Source organism: Typopeltis vanoorti, chromosome 25 (assembly GCF_054136105.1).
Source record: "Typopeltis vanoorti isolate ZY-2024b chromosome 25, IOZ_Tvanoo_1.0, whole genome shotgun sequence".
Taxonomy (NCBI): Eukaryota; Metazoa; Arthropoda; class Arachnida; order Uropygi; family Thelyphonidae; genus Typopeltis; species Typopeltis vanoorti.
In genome coordinates, this window is record NC_143573.1 from 1,493,186 (window position 1) to 1,515,173 (window position 21,988).

Sequence of the window (21,988 nt, forward strand, 5' to 3'; positions counted from 1 at the left end):
ACAACTCGAAGAAAAATGGAGAGGTTGATGCTAGGCATCACATTAAAAGATAGAAGGGAAACACCTGGATAAGAAGCCAGATTCACATCACTGACATCATTTTTCACCCTAAGCGACTAAAATGGGCTGGACATCTGTCCAGAAGAGAAGATAAGCGATGGACCACCATACTAATGAACTGGATTCCAAAAGAAGAGAAATGAGAGCATCCTAAAAGAAGGTGGAGTGACGAATTGTCAAATTTTGTTGAGAAAATTTGTCAACCATTGCCAAGAACAGAGAGAACTGTAGGAGGCCATTGTCCTGCAGTGGACAGAAAATGGCTAAAAAGAAGAAGATCGATTGTAGATTGCGGACAGATTGAGATAATGTCAACTGCAGATGCTAGTAAACAGGAGAAAAAGTGAAATGTTATGGTAGAGGTCTATAAACTTCTGAAAGAGTGTTAAGTTATCAGCCAACGAAATTTTTCATTATATGGAAGGAAGACAAGGAGACATCCATGGAAATTAACTTTGTGTTCAGTTAAGAAATTGGTGAGGGCTAGATTTTTCTTTCATAGAGCAGTGAGTTTAAGGGAAGGTATGACATCTGGTGTAGGTGATCTCTGGTCTCCCTCAGTGAGTCGACTACCTGGAGGTCTCTGAGGCTGATAATAATATGCAACATGTTTGGCCTGTCAGTTGCTTGTGTTATTGTATTCTGTTATATAATGGTATTTCATGACTGATTGATCTCTCTCTCTTTCCTCATGATTGACGATCAGTATGCACACTTCCTACTGTTTTTACTATCGCTGAGAAAATATGGATTGTGACAGATCAGATGGGCAGTTTCTTCCGCTGTGTGCAAAATTACATATATTTTCCTCCAGGTGGCAGATGAGGAAGAGAAGTGCTTGAATTTAATTGAATTCAGGAGAGACTTCAAGTACAAAAGTGTGCTTGAGAATAATTGAACTAACTCATCTCATCTTCCTTATACCCTCTTACCTTGCAGGGTTTGTTAATCATCGGACCTCAAGCCTTTCACCTTTCACTGGATAAGGTGGTCAGTCCTACGCCTCGGTGTATCCTATGTCCTGTATTGTTGGGTTCTCAAGGCTGGTTTTCCTGCTTTGCAGGATGAAAAATCCCAGGATAAACTGGGGGAGGACTCTACTGTCCATGCACAAGACCAGCTAACTTGGCTATGAAGATCCTTCATCGACGGGAATCGAACCTAGGACACTCCTTCTCCAGGCATATGGTTGCAAAGCTCACAGCCACTAGGCTAACCACGCAGACATTGAGCTAACTAAGGATGCTATTTTGAAAGTTCTTGAGATAACTCAAGCTTAGCAGTGAAAAGGTTAATATTAATATGAAGAATTAAAAAAAAACATCTTGACAGATTTTCAGGTCTATTTTTATGGTTTCATTAAATATGCAAATTCTATTATTGTATAATACTTGTTACTTATAGTCCTCATGGTATATTTTCAAAAATACTATAATTTCATTCGTAGAGCTTTTTGAATGCCATGAATTTCTCTTATATATTATGATAGTTCTTGCAAAAAAAAAAAAAAAAAAAAATCAAATATTAATAACAGATATCTTGTAGCACACTTGTTTTCAGTCTCAGATTGAAGACTTCCATATAAAAGCATGTACCATCATGAACCAGCAAAGTCTACATACTTTATATATAAAATTATTACAGAGACAGTCCCTGACTTATACAAGAGCTGCATTCCATAAACTTTATGTAACACAAATTTTTCTTAAGTCAGATTTAATCCTATTAATCGCACGTGAGTAATGGGCGATGAGTTAAATTATGTGATTACAGTGTGTATGCCGTATTGCATTAACATGTTTTTAAGGTTATTTCTGTTAGTTTCATTCACAGGATGCACACACAAATTAGATTTCAGTATGTAATTATTAATTCAAAGTAATATAATAAAGCATGAATAGTGTGAGAAAATGGGGGGTGGGGGTTCATTTGCCATTCGACTTTCCATGTGAAATTTTATATATATAATTATTAAAGAGACAGTCCCTGACTTACACAAAAGTTGCATTCCAGCAACTTTTTTAACACAAATTTTCCCTAAGTCCGATTTAATCCCTCACATTTAACCCTATAAGGGTTAAATTACGTGATTACAGTATGTATGCAGTATTGCATTAACATGTTTTAAAGATTATTTCTGTTAGTTTCATTCACAGGATGCACACACAAATTAGATTTCAATATGTAATTATAATGCAAAGTACAGGCTAAAAGCATTGTGCATTTCTCTTTTGGGCTTTTAAGACCATGAGTCATTAGGATCCATACTCCAACTGCTTTGTTCACTTGGACATTAAAAACATCTTTGTTGGTATTATCCAGAATTTTTCATTGTGAAAAAGCATCGCCTTACAGAAGATTCACATAGCAAAGGGAACTTTATGGTAAAGATGTTTTTAACACGTGGCACGCTACAAAAATCAACTTCAAAATCTTCTAAATACATGGTAGGATACATTATGTACCTTGTATAGATTTTTTTTATATTTTTTTTTTAGAAAATAAATATCAGGTTTTCTCTATCTCTAGATCAATTTTGGTGTGTGTTTATGCATGAGTTCACTTTTCCAGTTGCAATTGTACTCTACCAAAGTGCACACAAACACTAAAAATTAATTATGAAAGTGTATCAATATAAATACACGTTGTGTTTGTATTAGTGATAGGTAGGTGCACACATGCACCGCATGGGCTTGTCTGCCTTCTAGACAAAAAACTCAAATTCTTTCATGTCTATTTCATGATAATTTGTATGTTGAATTTACGTAAGTTAGGAACTGCTTGTAATTTTAGTTTAATTTGGATCATTCTATTGGTCATTTTATTTTAATACATCTGTTTTAACAGATGTATTAAAATACATCTGTTAAAACACCTATATTCACTTATGATAAATTATTGTCTGATAATTTCCTTCTTTGTCTTTTGTTATGCAACTTTACCATCCACAAAAAGGTTGTAAACCTATACCACATTAGTACCATGATGGATGTACTGTTTTAACATGTTCATTGCTAATCACGCGATATCGCGTGCTGCGAGTTCTCACCGGTCGGCCGATCGCGTGGACGTCGCTATCAAGTAAAAAAAATCTGGCCACCACACGAAATTCCAATTTTCAGCTTGGCAATGAACGTGTTAAATAATCCCATAGCCCTGTTCTATAAACCAAACATAACTTTTTCAAGCCATTTCAGTTCTCCAATAAGCAGGGTGGTAGACTCACACTTAGTGAAATTCTGTTCACCTGAAATTTTGTGTCTATGGAATGAACCTGCAGCCTTTTGTTTAAGGAGTGGGTACACTATATATTCAGACACCCAGGCCATTAACTAAGGCCTTGCAATGCTGAATCATGGTCATTAGTAACAAGTAATCTCTATTCTGCCTCTAGTAAGCACATTAGGAAAATAATATTCTTTTCTACATATCTGTTGAATATACTTTGCTTTCTGTATTCATAATGAAATATTTATAATAGAATTATAAATGATTACCTCTTGTGTGTGTGTGTGTGTGTGTGTGTGTGTGTGTGTGTGTGTGTGTGTGTGTGTGTGTGTGTGTGTGTGTGTGTGTGTGTGTGTGTGTGTGTGTGGTCCTTATCAATCTGTTGGTTGGTAGTTGTATCAAGCCCTGAAGAAACTTAGCAAGGAAAGTGATTATGGAGCAAGATGATTTCCTATTGTGTTCCTTGCTCAGTAAGTATTTTATGATTATAGACGTGTATTCATGGGGTTAGTTTGCCTGTGTTGAGGGATGAAAAACCCAAGTTTCTGGGAAAAAAAAACCTCCACCTCTGTATAAGGCCGGCTAACTCATGTTTAGTCGAAAATATCTGATAAAGGTTCCTCACATCTTGGACGAGAATCGAACCTAGGTCTTTCTGGCTAAAGGGCTTTGTCTATATCGACTGAGCTACAGATGCTCTGATTATCTCGTCTCAAAAATTAAAATATGGATAAGATGGAAGAAATTAACACAACAAAGAATGAAACGATTGCTAATGACAGTGTTGAATGAGGCTTAACAAAACAATTACTGAAGCTTTAGTAAGGAAGAAACATCAAGAAAACAATGGTTTAAAAGTTTGGAATGAAATGATTTTAAAAATAAAAATATATAATCCTTGAATTATTGCCAAAGGAGAGAAGTGTATAAAATAACATAGTTAAAAATATAGTTGTATCAAGCCCTGAAGAAATTTTGGGACAGTTTTATCAGTAATATTTTAGCTAGATAGATTTTAGCTTACAAAGCATTAAAAAAGGAAAAACATCAGTGGATAGAATACAAATCCTTATGGTATGTTCAAGAAGTTTTAGTAACAACTAGCTTAGAAGTGACTACTGACATAGACCCAATGGGTATAGAACTTAAGAGTATATTGAAAACTTCCAAAACAAACAAAAAAAAAAAAAAAACTGCAGGCTTTGATGAAATTTGGAGGCAATCTATTTCACGAATGGTTTCATTTACAAATAATCTGATGCCTTACATAAATAAAATTTACTATTTAATGGTATAAAATTTTAGTCAATGTTTAATAAGCATCCTCGAATTGAATCAGTGGAACAGAAACATGCAGCAGAAAGAATCGGCAATATGTCATAAATGCATTAAGTAAGGCAGCAATGGTTAGTTATTCCTGGAATACCAAAGAAATCGAGCAAAGTTGAGGAGTACCAATTTCACAAATGGAGATAAACTTAGATCAGATGTGTTGAAATTAGGACCAATTAATAATACAACACAGCTTTCATTGTATCAGAAATTTGTTCTTGTACAGAATTTTTGTTTTCTTGCAAAGGATTCACTGTTTAGAGAAGATAGCATATTTTGTGAGGCTTGATTGCTGATCCATAAAACTTGAGAATCAAGAATTTAGTAGCACTTTTTCCAACAGTGCATGGACATTGTGTCTTTTATGTTTTTTCCCTTCCAAAAGATGAAAAATCAGATCTAGAAACAATAATTGGTTTTTCCTCTATTTCTAAAGTGAAGTTATTTCTCGAATTGGCTGCATCGATCTTTTTTAATTTCTCAAACAGATCAGGTGCTCCCCAACCCTGTTCGCTGATCAAGAGTGATGTCTTCCAGTTTTCCTTCAGCATTTCTAGAAATGAGTTTCAAAAAAAATTTTTGAACCTACCATAGAATTGTTTTATAATGTTATCTTTAAGACATTTAAAACAGTCAAAATTCTTGTTTGTTTTTTTTTTTTGTTTTTTTTTTTTATCACCAGTCCTTTCCAGATGATATGAAATGATTTGATTTCACATCATTTCTGAAGATTTTCTTGCATAAAGGATATAGTGGTATTGATTCATTGCCACTTAAAGAAAAAATCCTAGTATTAAATCTTGTGAATATAGACTATGCTTCCTTTTTTGGGAGTCATAAGGTGTTCTTCCTAAAAACTACATTATCAAAATTGTGATGTATTATGTCAAATAAATTACAATAGCATTTAAATTAGTATGCAAACATACCATTGATATTATGTGATCTGTTCAAATTGTAACACTGAAGTTAACTGTGATGACAGATCTGTCAGTTGACTGTTGGCATAAATCCTTAGTTGCAGTACCATGCACATGTATCATGGGTTCAGAGTTCTGCTACCTATTGGACAATTTATGTTGCTAAAACTGGAAAAATACAATAATGGCCAGTGTTCATTATTGTATTTTTAAATCGTATTTTGATAAATTATTTATTATATAATAATAATGTTCCCAGTAGGAATTCCTGCATCAAATCTTACTTCTCTTATAGATAAATATTAGTAAAAACCATCCTGATTTCAAGAATTATATTTGGACATGTGTAAATAACTTCTGTCTAGTACACAACCATCTTGCTACAGCAAACTCGTAAAACTTCACAGGAATGGTTTATGATGAATTTCCTTGAGCATAGTATTGTGCCTATAGCTTTGGTTGAGACTCTTTGGTAGTTTGTTATAGTTTGAGTTGAATGCATATTGTTATATTTTGATTTTTAAAATAAACGAGAGGAAGAGATTGACGTAGATCCAAAAAATAGTAGTATTCAGGTAGGATGTGACGATTTTTTAATAATACGAACTCATACTAGCTGGCATCTTGGCCTTGTAGGAAAAAATATAAGGTTTCGCAGTGGCAAACTTAGAGAAACCTGTGCTTGTGACATTTTTGAGCATTTGATAGGGTCTAGTATAGATAATCTCAGCAAATTGTCTTATCATTCATTGCTTGCAGTATTGGATGGATTTCTCTGCAGTTGTGGGAGTGTTCTATCTCCTACCCTCTTTATTTTATATATAAATGGCCTTCTCTTGCATCAAAAACCCTATTTATCCTTAGTTTTGCTGAGGAGTGTATGTTTATGTTTCTCTCACTCATTTAACACATTCGTGCCAGGCTACATTTTACGTGGCAGTAACTCTCTTGACTTTATCACGTCTCTTCCACTTCATTCAAGTGGCTACGTTTCTACAAATTCTGCTGTATGTATATGTGTGTGTGTGTGTGTGTATATATATATAGCATGATTTTAAGTTTTTTCGGTCAAGTTTTCATGCAAAACTAACATTTGTGAACTTTCTCCATTGTGTAGAAAATATCTCAAAAATAATGTATAGCATTTGCTTTTTGATTAAATATTATAAAAATTTATAGTTCTACATGTTACTACGTAAACATCAAAAGAAAAACAATCAATTAGTAGTTTTCCTCCTATTATCTCTAGGAATATAGAGTTGCGATTTTTTTATTTGGATTTATTTTATCCAACACAAAAATCAGCACCCTCAAACATAGAGCCCTACTTGTTTGCTCTGTGAGCAGGCACTGAACAAAGAATATGAAATTATTAGCCAAATGTGTATAAAAAAAATGAGTACAATAAAAAAAAAAGTTCAAGATTCTTCACAAAAATACCATTAAAAGCAAAAAAGATTACAAGAATACCATTACCATACATCAGGGCATATCAGAAAAACAATACAACCTTTAAAGCTCTTGCAAAATTAAGAAATTTACTCAGCTCACCTAAAGATCCTCTTTTCTATCTTGCCCACCCAGGAGTTTACAAAATTTAGTGCACCTGCAACCTACCCTACATAGCAGAAATACTATCCAAATAAGAAAAGACAAACTTAAATGCCATATTAAATTTCTTCACTATGGTAAAACAGGCCTCTCAGACCATACACTTCAAATGTCACAGAATCAACTGGAAAGGCACCAAGCCCCTGCAGTACATCAAAATCTGATTTGAAAGAAAGTTCGAGGAAGTCTGCGAGATGCTGAAACATCATCTGAATCTAAACAAGAATGATGGATTAGTAATTCCAAAAATTTGGAGGATCCATCTTCAGCCCATATAGCAGAACAACCCCAACACAAGAAAACCTTAATATGAAAGGACTATAGAAATTGTTTAATGCAGTTCTGTTGTAAAACTTTATTTTTATTTATTTAGAGATTTTTTTATCATCTTTACATTATCTGATATGTATAAAAAGTTTATTTTATTTTGTTAATTTATATTTTGTATATATTTTATTTAGCTTATTTTCTCATCTCATCTCATCTTCATTATACCCTCTTTTACCTTGCGGTGTCGAGGGTCCATTGATCATTGGACCTCAGTCCGTTTACAGGATAAAGTGGTCAGCCCTATGCCCCGGTATATCCTATGGCCTGTAGTGTTAAGTACTCAAGGCCAGTTTGCCTGCTTTGCGGGATGAAAAACTCCAGAAAAAACTGAGGAAAAAACCCTGCTGTGCACGCCCAAGACTGGCTAACTTGGCTATAGCTGAGGAAGATCCTTCAGCTCCTCACGTCACCGACGGGAATCAAACCTAGGACACTCCTTCCCCAGGCATATGGTTGCGAAGTGCATAGCCACTAGGCTAACTGCACAGACTAGTTTATTTTTATTTTCTTAATTTTTTATCTTTTGTGTAGTATCATGTACCTTGTGTCCTGTGCATGTGTGTTCCTGATGATGACCTCACTACAGAGGTGGAAACATCAAGTGTTTTCTTAACTATCAGTCAAGTAATTACTCCAACCCATGTTTTTGTCTCCATAAATTCTTTGCTATGAGTGCCTCTATCTTAGCTTGTAACTTTAATGAAAGGCTATAAAAACACACCTGTACAAGTCTTTTAAGCCTATTATGGTTCCATGCCAATGATATGGCATTCCTAACTACACCATTTTAAGTTGAAAATAAATATTTAGGAAATATCTTAATATATTTATTAAACATTTATTCTTTATTATTATTTTCTAGGGCGATTTGATCGAGAAGTAGATATTGGAATTCCAGATGCAACTGGTAGGCTAGAAATTTTGCGCATCCACACAAAAAATATGAAATTAGCAGATGATGTCGATTTAGAAAAGGTATCTATTATACTTTATTTTTCTAATAATGTTTAGATAGTATTTAGTTTTGTTAGTGAGCTAGACATGACAAAACATGACACTACCAAAAGTAGATAAAAAAAATTAAGAAAATAAGATATATGCAAAAATATAGAACTAGCTTATAGCCTAAAAATTAAAGATGCCAAGAAATTATATTTTTGGTTTAAGATTTTTATCCAAGTGTAAGCAAACGAAGTTTGCATGTTGAAAGTTTATTTTTCACTTGGTTAGACTATAATAAATTTAGTTTAATCCTTTATCCAAGTGTGAGCAAACAAAGTTTGCACCTGAAAGTATCTTCAGGACTGGGGTAAGGTGGTACAACACCAGGGCACTCCTTGCAAAGGTGGAGCAAGCTACCTACATTCCTATCTCAGTATCTCCCATAATGCAAAACACATCTCCTTGTGGATATGTCTAATGTTATGCATTAAGGGAAGGGCCACAACCCAGACTAGTTTCGACCTTTATTGAGGTCTCTTCAGTGGGAGCCAGGCCCAAGTGGAGATACCAGGCAGAAGCATTAGCAGGTCATCTCTACCTATAGGAGTTGCCAAATGGTGTGCCACCCTTTTTAAATAAAATTACTCTGGATTTAGAGAAAGATGTTGAAAGTTTATTTTTCACTTGGTTAGAGTATAATAAATTTAGTTTAATCCTTTATCCAAGTGTGAGCAAACAAAGTTTGTGCCTGAAAGTATCTTCAGGACTGGGGTAAGGTGGCACAACACCAGCAAACTTTATTTGCTCACACTTGGATAAAGGATTAAACTAAATTTATTATACTCTAACCAAGTGAAAAATAAACTTTAAACATCTTTCTCTAAATCCAGAGTAATTTTATTAAAAAAGGATGGCACACCATTTGGCAACTCCTATAGGTAGAGATGACCTGCTAATGCATCTGCTTGGTATCTCCACTTGGGCCTGGCTCCCACTGAAGAGACCTCAATAAAGGTCGAAACTAGTCTTGGTTGTGGCCCTTCCCTTAATGCATAACATTAGACATATCCACAAGATGTGTTTTGCATTATGGGAGATACTGAGATAGGAGTGTAGGTAGCTTGCTCCACCTTTGCAAGGAGGGCCCTGGTGTTGTACCACCTTACCCCAGTCCTGAAGATACTTTCAGGTGCAAACTTTGTTTGCTCACACTTGGATAAAGGATTAAACTAAATTTATTATACTCTAACCAAGTGAAAAATAAACTTTAAACATCTTTCTCTAAATCCAGAGTAATTTTATTAAAAAAGGATGGCACACCATTTGGCAACTCCTATAGGTAGAGATGACCTGCTAATGCATCTGCTTGGTATCTCCACTTGGGCCTGGCTCCCACTGAAGAGACCTCAATAAAGGTCGAAACTAGTCTTGGTTGTGGCCCTTCCCTTAATGCATAACATTAGACATATCCACAAGATGTGTTTTGCATTATGGGAGATACTGAGATAGGAGTGTAGGTAGCTTGCTCCACCTTTGCAAGGAGGGCCCTGGTGTTGTACCACCTTACCCCAGTCCTGAAGATACTTTCAGGTGCAAACTTTGTTTGCTCACACTTGGATAAAGGATTAAACTAAATTTATTATACTCTAACCAAGTAAAAATAAACTTTCAAAATCCTTTATCCAAGTGTGAGCAAACAAAGTTTGCGCCTGAAAATATCTTCAGGACTGGGGTAAGGTAGTACAACACCGGCCAACTCGTAGCAAAGATGGATCAAGCTAACATCACTCCTATCTCAGTATCTCCCATAATGCAAAACACATCTCCTTGGAGATATGTATAATGTTATGCATTAAGGAAAGGGCCACTACCCAGGCTAGTTTTGAACTTTATTGATGTCTCTTCAATGGGAGCCAGGCCCAGAAGTGGAGATACCAGGAAGAAGCAATGGCAAGGTCATCTTTACCTATAAGAGTTGCCAAAAGGTGTGCCACCTTTTTATTAAATTACTCTGGATTTAGAGAAAGATGTTGAAAGTTTATTTTTCACTTGGTTAGATTATAATATAGTTTAATCCTTTATCCAAGTATGTAAAGTTATTCACACTTGGATAAAGGATTAAACTAAATTGCAGACTGTTCCATCACAGATTGATACAATTCATTTCTAAATCTTGCCCTTCATCCTCATTCTCCTTAAGAGGATATTAAACAGAAAAATTAACTAGGCTTCTGCGTAATGTAAACCATCAGAATTCTTTTTCAATTCTAGTTGCTTCTATGCTTTGTGAAAGATGAAATTTCCATCCAGAAGTATGTTGGATTTCAAAGATAAGCCAAAAGGCTTATTATCTTTGAAACATCTCCCTCTTAATTATGTTGGATTTCCTTCTCTTGTGATTTTTCATATTATGGTCAGGCTGATAGATTTGCATTGCTGAATATGTTTAGACAAACTCAGGGATTACATTCATTTCTTTGGACAGACACAGGTCTTGTAGAGCATGCTATATCTTTCAGACACAGAGTCCTTTGGAAGAAAGAGTAAAAGTAATTTTTTTGATATATTCGTTTGCCCTCTGTGTCTAATGAGTCACTGAGTGAAGTGTGAATTGTAAATTTATAGTGAAACAAATTTAAACAGAAAAATATATTTTTAAAAGGTAAATATAGATTGCATAAAGAAAATTGTAATGCTCTGATTCATCAGCATAATTTAAATTAGAGTGGCTGCCTCAAACATTTCTCAGCTTTGGGAAGTGATCTTACTAAATGCACCTTAACTTTGATTAAAATTTTTATTTAGTTACTTTCTACTTTAACAGTATACAGATCACACCTTTTCATTACATGATAATTTTTTGCTCTTTTCTTTTAAACCAGTTTCATTGATGGTAGTCATGAGGCATGACTGAAAATTCTGTATTCATAATAAAACTTTGTAAGTTGTTCCTGTTTGTGATTTTTATCGTATATCTTATGCGTAATGTTTCTGTTTTTCATAGTGTTGTTTCTTATATTGCTTAAAGTCCCTAATAATTTCCACACACACTTAGCTTTTTTTTTATGAAGTATAATTACATTCTTTTAGGTTAAGGGAATAAAAGAGATCAGAGTATTGAAATGGTACAAAGTTAAAATCTGCTAGTTTTGTGACCGTTTTAATTATTGAGAATAATCTTTAGCGGTACCTGTGGCATGGTATATTTATTAATAGAACACGTAAAGACCACATTAATAACTTTTAATTAATAAAGGTACAAATATTTCATACTGAAATTTACAGTACATCTTCAGTTAAAAGTATGGAATACAAAGTACAAAACAGTCGGTGGATCACCACATAAAATTGTTTCCCCATACTACGAGAATAATTACTAAATATTATTAAATAATCCTTTAAAGATAATTAATTTTTATTGCTGGTTGGAAGTAAAATAAAATAAAAGTCTGCCAGATTTTTGAGATAGAGAGACAGTTATTTCAATTTAGATTCAGCCGATGTAAAATAGCTTCACAACTTTCTTTAAAAAGGCATTCATATTTGAACCTGCATCTATGGAGGAGAAGAGCTTTATCCCACTGGATATTATGAGTAATGTCAAAGCTTTGTTGTGCTAGACTAGACTTATGAGGTTTCATGTATTCAATATAATATTGATGTTCCTTAATTCTTTTTTCCACCGAACAGCCTGTTTGTCCAAAATAAGATACACTGCATTCACACGGTTTTTGGTAAACGTCAGCCAAAGATAGAGGTGACAGTTTATCTTTTGTAGATGGCAATAAAGATATTTTGTTGATAAGAATATACGTGGGAATCAGATGATACTTCTTCAAAATTCTGCCTGTCGGTTCTGAGATGCCTGGAATGTAAGGGATTGAAACTCTGCGATCTGTTGAAGAAATCTGAGGTATTGGAACATGGGAATAAATTATCTGCTGGATTTAATTGGGGTAATAACCATTTGATTATATTAACTTTTTTATAGTGGAAAGTTCATGTAAGATTACTGGAGAGGAGCACACTTTATGTGCTCTATTAATTAAGAATTTGATAATGCCACCTTTCTGAGATGTGTGATGAATTGATTGATTCTCCTACTTATCAAATCGCAAAAGTCTTATTGCGTTCCTTAACTGCTCTTACTGGACACTCCAGATCGTACATAAAATGAAGAAAAACAGATTTTCTTCAGAAAATCATCATCATCGAATTCCTGCCATGTACCCTCAAGAGGTGTACAGGATATGATAGTACTACATGAAAAAAATTACATCATTACTAACTTCCTATCTATAATTTGCCTCCAAATCAGTCTGTTACTTGTCAAGACTCCAACATTATCAGATCTTATATTTCTATCGTCTAAGACACTTTGTACCGTATCAATCCACCTATATCTTTGTCTTCCTCTGGGTCGTTTTGCTGCCAACCTGGCAGAGAACACTTGTTTTGCTAATCTTTCTTCACCCATTCTGTTTAAGTGACCATACCACCTGAGATTAGCTCTGTTAACACATTCCTGGATGCTGACAATGTCAAGTTCTTTCCTAATATCCTCTTTTTAATATGATATTGCCATAGTTGCCATCTGTTCACGCCTATAATCTTTCTCAGGACTCTCATATCTGCGGTCTCTAGTCTTTGGTCAAGTGTTTTACTTCTGCCCCTGCTCTCATATCCATCAGTTAAAACTGGTTTGAACACTGTCTTGTATCCAGCTAATTTATTGTTCCAACTGATTTCTCTCTTATTCCATATGAATTCATTCAATTGACTTCCTACCATACCAGCTTTGCTGATTCTGTTATCTATTTCTATATTTAATTTACCATCTTCAGTAATAATCGTGCCTAAGTAGCTGAGATGTTTCACTTCTTCCACAGGTTCTCCATGCACAACACATTTGACATTTTCATTGTCTTTGTCTTTTTATTGCTGACCTTCATACCACATCTATTACAACAGCTATTCAGTTTAGTTGGAGAATCATGCAGATTTGTAGCGGATTTATTTAGAAGAATAACATCTCCAATTTTGATATCATGATAATGTGATCCATATAGATAATGAATAACAGAGGGGATAATGTACATCCCTGTCTGACACCAGATTTAACATTAAACCATCTTCCTGTACTTCAATTCTAACTGCTGACTTACAACTCAAATAAAGACTAAGTATTGCTTGATATAATGCCCCATTGACACCATATAACTGTAGCGCATTGAATAGCTTCTCTCTTGGCACCTTGTCATATGCCTTTTCCAAATCAACAAAACTTAAATATAGATCTCTGTTATATTCCCATGCTTTCTCGACTATTTGTCGTAAAGTGAAGATCTGATCCTGACAGCCTCTATTTGGCCAATCCAGCTTGTTCTTCACCAAGCTTTTCTTCCATAATTCTTCTCAACCGTTTCTCAAGTATACTTGCATAGATCTTGCCAGGAACACTCAGTAGGGAAATACCTCTGTAATTCTCACATTCAGTTTTATTTCCCTTTTTATATATGGGTACTATGAGAGCTCTACTCCAATCATCGGGAATACGTCCCTCTGTCCAGGCTTTCTGAACTATGCAGTGCAGCCACTGTAAGCCTCTTATAGCATTTCTGGTCAAATATAATCTACTCCTGCTTCCTTTCCACATTTCAAGACTTTGATGGCTTTTTCTACTCCAAGTATGGATATGTATTCCTGACTGCAAGCCTGGTCAGTGTTTTTTTACCACTGTGCTGTCATCACTGCTTGTTTCATTTAGCAGTTTTTCAAAGTAATTACTCCATACTTCAAGGATATCCTTTTCTCCAGTTTTCATGTCACCTTTATCATCTCTAACTCCTTTTACAGCACTCTTTCCTCCATTCCTAAGCTTCTTCAACAACCTCCAGAATATTTTGCCACCTTCTTGATATTTATTTTCTATATTCTTGCCAAAGTCCTCCCATGACTTTTGTTTAGTTAGTTTTACACAGTGTTTGGCATTCTTGCATTTGTCTCTATATTCTCTAAGAGCACAAACTGACATATTTGACAGGAACTTTTGGTATGCTTTCTTCTTTTCCTTCACTGCCTCTTTAACTTCCTGTGTCCACCAGGGAGTTCTGATTTTTTTATCCTTGCAGACAACCTCACCACATGCCTCTCTGGCAGAATCAGTCAATGTTTTCTTCAGAGCTTGCCACTGAATCTCCAAGGTTTGATTCCTGTTCTCAAACTCTTTCATTTGTATTTTAGTCTACAGTTCACATCTGAGAGCTACTCATCTTTTATTCGCTTTAAAACTTTCTTTCATGTTCTTCTTTTCAATATGAAATTCAATTTTATACTGCTCAAGACTAAATAGTGATCACTTCCAATTTCAAATCCTCTGTACACTCTGGTGTCCTGCACCAGGGAGAAAACATCACTATCAACAATAACATAGTCAATGAGACTTTTCTTATTCCTTGCCTCTTCTCTCCATGTGAATTTGTGCACATTTTTATGTTGGAACATGGTGTTAATAATAACCAGTCCATGTTCTGAGAAGAAATCCAACAGGCATATGACATTATTATTAGCTTTGCTATTTTCTTCAAATTTTGCTGAAATATTTTTGTACGTCTGACAATCCTTTTCTACTCTGCTATTTAGATCCCCAACAAGGACCAACTTTTCCTTTTTCATTGTCAGTTGCTTTTTCTAAAGCCTCAAAATATTCCTCCACTTCTACCTTAGTAGAACCTTCTGTGGGACCATAGGCACAAATAAGTCTCATTGTCCAGTTCCCCATTCTCATATTTGCCACATTACTCTACTTGAGACTGACTGCCATTCAAGAAGATTAGCCTCGTATTTTGTGTTGAATACTATGGCTACTCCTTGTTTTCCTTGATTGTCATTGCCTGAATATAACAATTTGTATTTATTGCTCAGAAAGATCTCGCCAGTTTTTGTCTTTTTTGTTTCAGTCACCCCTATCATGTCGATCTGGTACGTATCCAATTCCTCAGCTAGCTCCATTTCTTTGCCATTCAGGCTTCTTATGTTGATAGTACCGATCTTTAACTCTGGTGATGTCGAGTTGGGGTTTGTTTTCAGATTCGTTGGGAAAATCAAGGATATTCAAATCAACGAGTCTGAGTTATTAGAGAACAATATCAGTTTTGATATTGTTTCTCTTTTTACCAATATCCCACTAGCTGACACAGTTGAATTACTATATAAGGATTACCCTCCAGATATTGCAAAGATTTTCAAATTTGTTATCCGCTCAGGTTATTTCAGTTGGAAAAACAAGATCTACAAACAAGTTGAAGGTACTGCCATGGGTAGCCCTCTATATCTGCCTTTGGCAAACTATTTTTTGAAACATTTCGAAGATACTATATTTTCATCCATTCATACTGAATCTTCTCTTTGGTTTCGTTATGTCAATGATGTTTTTGCTATTTGGCCACATCCTGAAATGAACTTTCCACATTTCTACAACAGATAAATACCATTCACCCACGTATTCAATTCGCCATGAAAAAGAAAATTCTGGTACTTTATCTACAAGTGTTTATTGAAAAGCTACATTTACTGGCAGATTAATCAAAAGTCTGCTCATCACACATCTCAAAAAGTTGGCATTATCAAATCCTTAATTAATCGAGCACATAAAGTGTGCTTCTTTCTAGTAATCTTATAACATGAACTTTCCACTATAAAAAAATTTAATAGAATCAAATGGTTACTACCCCAATCAAATCCAGCAGATAATTAATTCCGATGTTCCAATACCTCAGATTTCTTCAACAGATTGCAGAGTTCCAATCCCTTACATTCCAGGGATCTCAGAATTGATAGGCAGAATTTTGAAGAAGTATTATCTGATTCCCACGTATATTCCTATCAACAAAATATCTTTATTGCCATCTACAAAAGATAAACTGTCACCTCTATCTTTGGCTGACGTTTACCAACAACCGTGTGAATGCAGTGTATCTTATTTTGGACAAACAGGCCATTCTGTGGAAAAAAGAATTAAGGAACATCAATATTATATTGAATACATGAAACTTCATAAGTCTGGTCTAGCACAACACAGCATTGACACTACTCATCATATCCAGTAGGATAAAGCTCTTCTCCTCCATAGATGCAGGTTCAAATATTAATGCCTTTTTAAAGAAAGTTGTGAAGCTATTTTACATCAGCTGAATCTAAATCGAAATAACTGTCTCTCTCTCTCAAAAATCTGGGCGACTTTTATTTTATGCAACCAGCAATAAAAATTAATTATATTTAAAGGATTGTTTAATAATATTTAGTAATTATTCTCCTAGCATGTGGCAACAATTTTATGTGGTGATCCACTGACTGTTCTGTACTTTCTATTCCATTCTTTTAACTGTTTGTATGACACTGAAGTGTAAATTTCATTACGAAATATTTGTCGTCATCATCAAATTCCTGCCATGTACCCTCAAGGGGTGTACAGGATATGATAGTACTACATGAAAAATTTACATCATTACTATCTTCCTACCTACAATTTTCTGCCAATTCAATCTGTTACCCGTCAAAGCTACAACATTGTCAGATCTTATTTTATCTTGGTCTTCCTCTGGTCTTTTTTCTGCCAACCTGGCAGAGAACACTTGTTTGGCTAATCTTTCCTTGCCCATTCTGTTTAAGTGACCATACCACCTGAAATTAGCTCTGGTAACGCATTCCTGGATACTGACAATGTCAAGTTCTTTCCTAGTATCCTCATTTTTAATAAGATATTGCCATTGATGCCATCTGTTCATGCTCCTAATCTTTCTCAGGTCTCTCATATCTGCAGTCGCTAGTCTTTGCTCAAGTGTTTTTCTTCTGACCCAGCTCTCAGATCCATAGGTTAAAATTGATTTGAACATGGTCTTGTATACAACTAATTTAGTGTTTTGAATAATTTCTCTCTTTGTAAGTGGAGGTTTCTGTGGTTTAGAAATTCATAAGGCATGTTCCTGTAATTGGACCACACTTTTTTTTATTAAGCTAAAAGCACAATGAAGAAATAAAACGTGACAAGTTTCGTAAGAGGGGTGCTTAAGGGTCAACGTTGTATAACTGAGAGAAGACCTCCACATAGCTTTTAAAGGAATGCGGAGAACCGACCAGGGCTTCTGACCTAATGTCCATTCCTCACCGTATCTACTTTGATACTGAACGAACGAGGATGGGCTGGCAATTTGGGATTTAGCCGACCAAATTGTATTCTTATTGGTTAAAGCAAAATAAAAAATGATGGTACAACATCACAAAATTTCATGCCGGCTGGGGCATCGCCCGGTTAAACAAGGCCCCTGTTATTTTCGCCAGGGAACCAGGGCAAACCGCGAAAAGTCAGCTACTGGAACAAATCTGAAAACAAACCCCAACTCAACATCACCAGAGTTAAAGATCGGTACTATCAACGTAAGAAGCCTGAATGGCAAAGAAATGGAGCTAGCTGAGGAATTAGATAAGTACCAGATCGACATAATAGGGGTGACTGAAACAAAAAAGACCAAAACTGGTGAGATCTTTCTGAGCAATAAATACAAAATGTTATATTCAGGCAGCGACAATCAAGGAAAAGAAGGAGTAGCCATAGTATTCAACACAAAATACGAGGCTAATCTTCTTGAATGGCAGTCAGTCTCAAGTAGAGTAATGTGGGCAAATATGAGAATGGGGAACTGGACAATGAGACTTATTTGTGCCTATGGTCCCACAGAAGGTTCTACTAAGGTAGAAGTGGAAGAATTTTTTGATGCTTTAGAAAAAGCAACTGACACAATGAAAAAGGAAAAGTTGGTCCTTGTTGGGGATCTAAATAGCAGAGTAGGAAATGATTGTGAGACATACAAAAATATTTTGGGAAAATTTGGAGAAAAGAGCAAAGCTTATAATAATGGCAAATATCTGTTGGATTTCTGCTCAGGACACAAATTCACATGGAGAGAAGAGGCAAGGAATAAGAAAAGTCTCATTGACTATGTTATTGTTGATAGTGATGTTTTCTCCCTGGTGCAGGACACCAGAGTGTACAGAGGATTTGAAATTGGAAGTGATCACTATTTAGTCTTGAGCAGAATAAAATTGAATTTTATATTGAAAAGAATAACAACATGTAAGAAAGTTTTAAAGCGAATAAAAGTTGAGCAGCTCTCAGATGTTAACTGTAGACTAAAATACAGAAAGATTATTGAAAAGAAAATGAAAGAGTTTGAGAACAGGATCTTCAAACTGAATCTTCAAACCTTGGAGATTCAGTGGCAAACTCTGAAGAAAACATTGATTGATTCTGCCAGAGGGGCATGTGGTGAGGTTGTGTGCAAGGATAAAAAAATCAGAACTCCCTGGTGGACACAGGAAGTTAAAGAGGCAGTGAAGGAAAAGAAGAAAGCATATCAAAAGTTCCTGCCAAATAAGTCAACTTTTACTCTTACAGAATACAGAATACAAATGTAAGAAATCTAAACAGTGTGTAAAACTAGCTAAACAAAAGTCATGGGAGGACTTTGGCAAGAATATAGAAAATAAATATCAAGAAGGTGGCAAAATATTCTGGAGGTTGTTGAAGAAGCTTAGGAAAGGAGGAAAAAGTGCTGTAAAAGGAGTTAGAGATGATAAAGGTGACATGAAAACAGGAGAAAAAGATATCCTTGAAGTATGGAGTAATTACTTTGAAATACTGCTAAATGAAACAAGCAGTGATGACAGCACAGTGATAAAAAAACACTGACCAGGCATGCAGTCAGGAATACATATCCATACTTGAAGTAGAAAAAGCCATCAAAGGCTTGAAATGTGGAAAGGCAGCAGGATTAGATGATATTCGACCAGAAATGCTGAAGTATGGTGGTATAAAAGTCTTACAGTGGCTGCACTGCATAGTTCAGAAAGCCTGGACAGAGGGACGAATTCCCAATGATTGGAGTAGAGCTCTCATAGTACCCATATATAAAAAAGGGAAATAAAACTGAATGTGAGAATTACAGAGGTATTTCCCTACTGAGTGTTCCTGGCAAGATCTATGCAAGTATACTTGAGAAACGGTTGAAGAATTGTGGAAGAAAAGCTCGGTGAAGAACAAGTTGGATTCAGGCCAAATAGAGGCTGTCAGGATCAGATATTCACTTTACGTCAAATAGTCGAAAAGCCATGAGAATATAACAAAGATCTGTATTTAAGTTTTGTAGATCTGGAAAAAGCATATGACAAGGTGCCAAGAGAGAATCTATTCAAAACGCTACAGTTGTATGGTGTCAGTGGATCATTATAACAAGCAATACTTTGTCTTTATTTGAGTTGTAAGTCATCAGTTAGAATTGAAGGAAGTACAGGAAGATGGTTTAATGTTAAATCTTGTCTGTAACATTCTTGATATATGGGAGCGTGATGGCGTTTTTTTAATCTTGTTTCTGTGGGATGCTTGTAGGAGGTGTGTGAAGCATTTTTTTGATAGTCTTTGGTTTCTTTCTTGAGAAAGAAAATTTATTATCTTTTTCATCGACTTCTAATAAGATGTCAAGAAAATGAAGTTTTCTAAGTTCTTCTTGTTCTAAAGTAAATTTTATATTCTTATGTAAATTATTCAAGTAATTTTTGAAAGCAATGAGTTCATCTGTTGTTCCTGGCCAAATGATGAAAATGTCATCTGCATATCATAGCCAAATTTTTGGTTTTTTATGATAATTGATTAAAGCATTATTTTCAAAATGTTCCATAAATAGGTTAGCTAAAGCTGGAGAGGGAAGAGCCCATAACCAATCCTTCTTTTTGTTCTCTCTTATTCCATATAAATTTATTCAGTTGACTTCCTACCATACCACCTTTGTTGATTCTGTTGTCTATTTCCATATTTAATTTACCATCTTCACTAAAAATCGTGCCTAATTAGCTGAAATGTTTTTCTTGTTCTATAGGTTCTCTATTCACAATGCAGCTAATATTTTCAATGCTTCTACCTATTTTCATTATCTTTGTCTTGTTATTGCTGACCTTCATACCATATTGATCACAACAGTTATTCAATTTAGTCAGGGAATCTTGCAGACTTGTAGCGGATTTTAGAGGTATAATGTCATCCGCAAGAAGCTGACATCTCCAATTTTGATATCAGGTTTCATACCACTTTCCTTCATAATGTATTCCATATAGATAATGAATAACAGAGATGATAATGTACATACTTGTCTAACACCAGATTTAACATTAAACCATCTTCCTGTACTTCCTTCAATTCTGACTGCTGACTTACAACTGAAATAAAGACTAAAGTATTGCTTGATATAATGCACCCATTGATACCATATAACTGTAGCCTATTAATAGCTTCTCTCTCTTGGCACCTTGTCATATGCCTTTTCTAAATCGACAAAACTTAAATACAAATCTTTGTTATATTCTCATGATTTCTCCACTATTTGTCGTAAAGTGAAGATCTGATCCTGACAGCCTCTATTTGGCCTGAATCCAGCTTGTTCTTCGCAAAGCTTTTCTTCCACAGTTCTTCTCAACCGTTTCTCAAGTATACTTTTATATATCTTACCAGGAACACTCAGTAGGGATATACCTCTGTAATTCTCACATTCAGTTTTATTTCCCTTTTTATATATGGGTACTATGAGAGCCCTACTCCAATCAATTGGAATTCGTCCTTCTGTCCAGGCCCTCTGAACTATGCAGTGTAGCCACTGTAAAATTTTTATACCTCCATACTTGAGCATTTCTGGTCTAAATCATCTACTCCTGCTGCCTTTCCACATTCCAGACTTTTGATGGCTTTTTGTACTTCAAGCATATGTATTCCTGATTGCATGCCTGGTCAGTATTTTTTATCACTGTGCTGTCATCACTGCTAGGTTCATTTAGTAATTTTTCTAAGTAATTACTCCGTACATCAAGGATATCTTTTCTCCCATTTTCATGTCACCTTTATCATCTCTAATTCCTTTTACAGCACTTGTTCCTCTATTTCTAAGCTTCTTCGACAACCTCCAGAATATCTTACCACCTTCTTGATATTTATTTTCTGTTCTGTTCCCATGATTTTTGTTTAGCTAGTTTTATACAGTGTTTAGCTTTCTTAGATTTGTCTCTGTATTCTCTAAGCGCACAAGCTGACTTATTTGCCAGGAACTTTTGATATGCTTTCTTCTTTTCCTTCACTGTCTCTTTAACTTCCTGGGTCCACCAAGGGAGTTCTGATTTTTCTATCCTTGCAGACAACCACACCACATGCCTCTCTGGCAGAATCAATCAATGTTTTCTTCAGAGCTTGCCACTGAATCTCCAAGGTTTGATTCCTGTTCTCAAACTCTTTCATTTTTTCTTGAATAATGTTTGTATATTTTAATTTACAGTTCACATCTGAGAGCTGCTCAACTTTTATTCATTTTAAAACTTTCTTACATGTTCTTCTTTTCAATCTGAAATTCAATTTTATCCTGCTCAAGACTAAATAGTGATCACTTCCAATTTCAAATCTCTGTACACTCTGGTGTCCTGCACCAGACAGAAAACATCACTATCAACAATAACATAGTCAATGAGACTTT

The 21,988-nt window shown here is 35.1% G+C and overlaps 1 protein-coding gene across 1 annotated transcript in view; it reads left to right on the forward strand.

Moving 5' to 3' along the window:
- The window catches only part of TER94 (Transitional endoplasmic reticulum ATPase TER94), a 258,536-nt gene that overhangs the window by 123,940 nt on the left and 112,608 nt on the right, over nt 1-21,988 (forward strand). The window contains exon 10 of the mRNA XM_090414459.1: nt 8,344-8,456. Coding sequence (XP_090270585.1) covers nt 8,344-8,456 — 113 coding nt within the window. The remainder of the gene's footprint in view (nt 1-8,343; nt 8,457-21,988) is intronic.